The 4,648-nt window shown below is 45.9% G+C and overlaps 1 protein-coding gene across 1 annotated transcript; it reads right to left on the bottom strand.

Annotated features, from left to right (window-relative positions):
• Positions 1-390: 390 nt before the first annotated feature.
• LOC116893462 (zinc finger protein 501-like) lies at positions 391-3,167 on the bottom strand. The gene is made up of 5 exons (XM_032895222.1): positions 3,111-3,167; positions 2,550-2,676; positions 2,071-2,157; positions 773-1,484; positions 391-688 (listed from the first exon to the last, which is right to left on the bottom strand). Exons 1-5 carry the CDS (start codon positions 3,165-3,167, stop codon positions 391-393), a joined length of 1,281 nt encoding a protein of 426 aa, XP_032751113.1.
• Positions 3,168-4,648: the final 1,481 nt, after the last annotated feature.

The raw sequence follows: 4,648 nt of genomic DNA, 5'->3' as shown, positions 1-4,648 counted from the left end.
TTGGCTAGAAGGGGGATTTTGTCTGGTTTGAACATGTCTTGTCTGTGCTGCCAGTCTCTGTGACTTCTATTCTATCAGTCCTGATGTGTCTAAACAGACGTTACGCTTTCCTGGGAGTCATCCAGTACCTCTGGCTCATACAATCCTTCTGCCTTCTCTCCTCCAGAGATCGCTGAGCCTTGAGGGGATGGTTTGAAGAAGACATCATATTTAGGGCTGAGTGCTACAAAGTCTCTCTCTCCCTGCACACTGTCCAGCTGTAGCTCTCTGAATTAATTACCAGCAAGAAGCTTCTCTGATGAGGATCCTGCCATGTGTGGGTCTGGGAGAACATCCTCCACATTTGAATTGTTTATGGTTTTTTTTCCAGTGAGTTTTCAGGTGTTTGAATTAGATGACTGAGGGACTTTGGGCACTTTTTTTGCTCTTGGTGGCCATCTGTCTGTTGTGAACCTTGCGGTGTTTATAGAGGCCAGAGCTATTGCAATACACTTTGTCACAGTCCTTGCACTCGTATTGCTTTCTTGTGTGAACTCTCTTATGTCTAATGAGGCTGTAACCTGAAGTGAAGACACTCCCACACTCATTGCACATGAAAGGCTTGCTGTGGACGTTTTGGTGTTTCACGAGGTGAGACTTTTGGACAAAACACTTTCCACATTCGCTACACTTGAAAGGCTTTTCCCCATTGTGCATTCGGCCATGATAAAAAAGGCTGGATTTCTCCTTAAATGATTTCCCACATTTAAAGCATTTATAGGGTTTTTCACCAGTATGAAATCGATAGTGACTGGCGAGGCTGTCTCTGTTCCTATATGATTCTCCACATTCAGGACACTCAAAGGGCTTTTCCCCAGTATGGACTCGATAATGACATACCAAGCTGGACTTGTTCCTGTACAATTTCCCACACTGGCTACACTTATAAGGCATTTCTCCATTGTGGGCATTCAGATGGTGAATGAGAGAGCTTTTATAATTGAAAGCTTTCCCACATTCACTGCATTTAAAACGCTTTTCTCCAGTGTGAATTCTCAAGTGCACAATGAGATGGGCATTTTGCTGGAAGGATCTCCCACATTCACTGCACTTAAAAGGCCTTTCTCCACTGTGTATTTTCTGGTGTCGGATAAGCTGGAACTTGTGGCTAAAAGTTTTGCCACAGTCACTGCATTTGTGATCTCCATTCTTAGACTGAATGGACTCTGCATTCTCAGAGCTTCTGTGTTGCTGTCCAGCATTGGGCGTCACCTGAGACCCAGGAAGACTGGAGGAGTCCTGGAAATCCATCACATGGTCTGTGCTTTGTGACGTTTTCTCTGGAGGGTCACCAGTCTTCATAGCTGGAATCCTGACCTGTTTCCTTTGCAGGGGTTTCTTAGCACATCTCTGCTTCTGCCATTCAAGCACAGTTACACCAACCCCTTCCTCAGGAGAAGTGCTCCATTGAACGGATGACATCTCACCCTCTCTGTTCCAAAATCCTAAACACAGAAAAATGCTCATGAATGGCGTAAATGCTAAGGGGCGACAGACAGCACAAATTGCTAACAGTGTTCTGAGATTCTTCACAGAACAAGGGGAATAGTTCAGGTGGTAAGGGTCCATTACCATGCTGAAATTGTCAAGATCATCATCATCATCTCTAGGGACCTTAGGGGTAGCAAGAACATCAATCAGAAGCAGAGCACAGGGAAGAGTGGGGAAGACCATAGCATACGCCTCGGCAAATGGCTTTTTGCAAGCCTTCCCTGCTGGAGATGCAGGACACAGTGCAGAAGGCTGTCTACGTCCGTAAGACCTGGTAACCAAAGAACCTATGTTCAAGGCTGCTCAGGACACACCACACTCTAACAGTACAATAAAGGAAACACTGTGCTTCACTGGTGCAAAAATTAGTACACGAAGAACAGCTTTGGTTCAGAATAACAGGGAAACCAGAGATGGAATCTGCCATTATCCTTTGCCTGGGCACCAAACCATCAGAACCAGTAGAAATATACTTCACGTGAGCTCCTCCAGAGTGCATACAACAGCAACATACACCCTCCAAGTACCTGTCAAACGTACCTGGAGCCTTGAATCTCAGTGTAGGGGTGAAGAGATCCCCTGAAGACTCCAGCTGAGTGATGTCACGGACCCCAGCAGGTATGAGTCCTAAAGTCAAAAATAGGACAAGTGAACACTGCAAACTAGAAACGGTGACGCAAAGCATGGTGATCCATGGACAAAACAATTAATAAAGAATGGTCCTTACAGGAGTGTCTTAGAGGAAAAACCCATCAAACAACGATCATATCAATGCAACAATTACTGCCCCAGACACACCCAATCATGCCACTTAGAAGAAGGCTGTACCCAAATCATAGGGATGTCATGTAGTCAGTGTCGCCAGCCCATGAGAGCCATCAAGTTGACCTCTACCATGCTCACTATAAGGCTTCCTATATACCTTTATGTATGTGGGGTTAGGGGGATGGGAAAACACATCCCTCTGTGGAAAAGAAGCTATATCGTAGGCTTGTCCTGATAAAATGGGATGCCCTTACCCAATGAGGTCATGAGGACAAAGGTCTCCATCATCACACTGTGGTACAGGAGTCTCTGAGAATCATCAAGAAGTGTCCATTCTTCTTCCGAGAAGTAGATAACCACGTCCTTAAATTCCACACGTCCCTGCCACGATGAAGATATCTGAGTTCACATGAAACCTCCTTCTGTGGCACTCTAGCCATCTTCAAGACAGTCATTCCCACTTAGCTTACTTCCTCAGAGGTAATTTAACTCTGAAGCTACTGAAATCCAATCTCTCCTCAAGGTCTCTTTGAACACTGTGTTCACCAACCTAACATAGCAGGCAGGTGGATAGAAGAAGTCCATCTATTCTTGTATTTCAACATTGAAAGCCCCTCGTTTCTACCAAATAATTCACATGGGCTCCTATAGATGATCTTAAAACATATAACCATTTGCACCACTCCATGATGCAAAGGCCCATGGGCTTGGAGGCCATGTATGCACACTCTCACCATACACTTTACTCTTTCTTCACTGTACCTGTATTTCTATTTAGCATTCAAGTCCAGGTGCTTAGCTACTGAGTGACGTACCCCTGTCCTCTGTCTAACTCCACCAAAGAGCATGCACACCTGAGGATTTCTGAGCATCGTCAATCCATCTCAGTTCCAGGCTTTCAATAATGATCAATACTGCAACTTCAATGTCTCTGAATTCTAAAACAGTGCTGCTGTAAGTGGAAACCTATGCTGGCTGGTCTTACGTCAACTTGATACACAAACTAGAGCTATCTGAAAGAAAGGAACCTCAATTGAGAAGATGCCTCCGTAAGATTCAGCTGTAAGGCATTAAGGAGGGATTGATGAGAGAAGGCCCAGCAAAACCTGGGTGGTCCCATCCCTGAACTGGCAGTCCCAGGTTCTGTAAGGAAGCAGGCCAAGCAAGCTAGGGAAAGTGAGCCAGTAAACAGCACCACCCCATCTCGGCATCAGCTCCTGCCTCCAGGTTCCTGTCTTGTTTGAATTCCTGTCTTGACTTCCTTTCAATAGCAAAATGAAAGTATAAGTCAAATAAACCCTTTCTTCCCCAACTTGCATTTTGATCATTCTGTTTCATTGTAACAATAGAAACTCTAAGATAGGGCCTCTCCATATAATCCCTGTTCTGGACTCAGGGACCTTATTTTCAGTAATCATCTTCCCTGGCAAGTATATAGAATAGGCAGGTAGCAAGCAGAGTCTTAAGGTACTACAATCTCAGAGACCACTAAAGTGAGCATAAAACTAGTCACAGGATACTGTCCACTTACCCCTTCTTCATTGGTAGGTATCACAGAAACAAGAGGAACCTGTTAAATTCCAAAGGTCTGAATAACAAGCTATGGTGGTGATATCCCCAAGGCTCACCTAAGCCCTCTTTCATATCTACAGTAAGGTATACCCAACTGCCACCAGAACCCAAGTCCTCAAAGAGATCTCTTTCTCTGTTCTCTTGGGCAAGGAAGCAATATTCTCAGTCTCGTCTATTGGAACACAAGGAGAAGAATGTTAGCCATTTTGCCTGGTGAATAGGTGCACATCGTTAATTCCAGCTTTCAGAAGGAATAGGCAGGTGTATCTTTCTGAAGGCAGCCTGCTAACCGTAGTGAGTAGTGAGTTCAAGGCCAGTCAGGGCTACACAGTAAAATCAAGTCTCGTCACAGTTCCCTGCACCCAAATCCGGTGGGGAAGAGAGCTGACCACCCAGGAGTGCAGACATCCTGAGACCACAGGACAGACTGCCATCTCTGTACACTTCTGCCCACATCCCTGGTCCAAGGGGAAATTGCACAATGCCTCTGGACACAGGGATATAGGAACAGACGGTCACTGGTATCCGAGGTTCTGGTCTGCGCCCAGGAATGAACTGAACCCGCCAAACAGCTCCCTGCACCCAAATCCCGTGGGGGGAGAGAGCTGGACCCTCAGAAGTGTGGATACTCCTGAGAAGTCAGAGGAGACTACCCTCTGCCCACAGTCTAGACCCAAGAGAGAACCACATAGTGCCAACTGTGCCCGCTGGGTCCAAGGACTTACACGAACAATCAGGGGCAGGAACCTTTGATTCCTGCCTCTGCCTAGAGTTAGAAGAC

Source organism: Rattus rattus, chromosome 2, assembly GCF_011064425.1.
Source record: "Rattus rattus isolate New Zealand chromosome 2, Rrattus_CSIRO_v1, whole genome shotgun sequence".
Lineage (NCBI taxonomy): Eukaryota > Metazoa > Chordata > Mammalia > Rodentia > Muridae > Rattus > Rattus rattus.
This window is presented reverse-complemented; position numbering and strand designations above follow the sequence as displayed.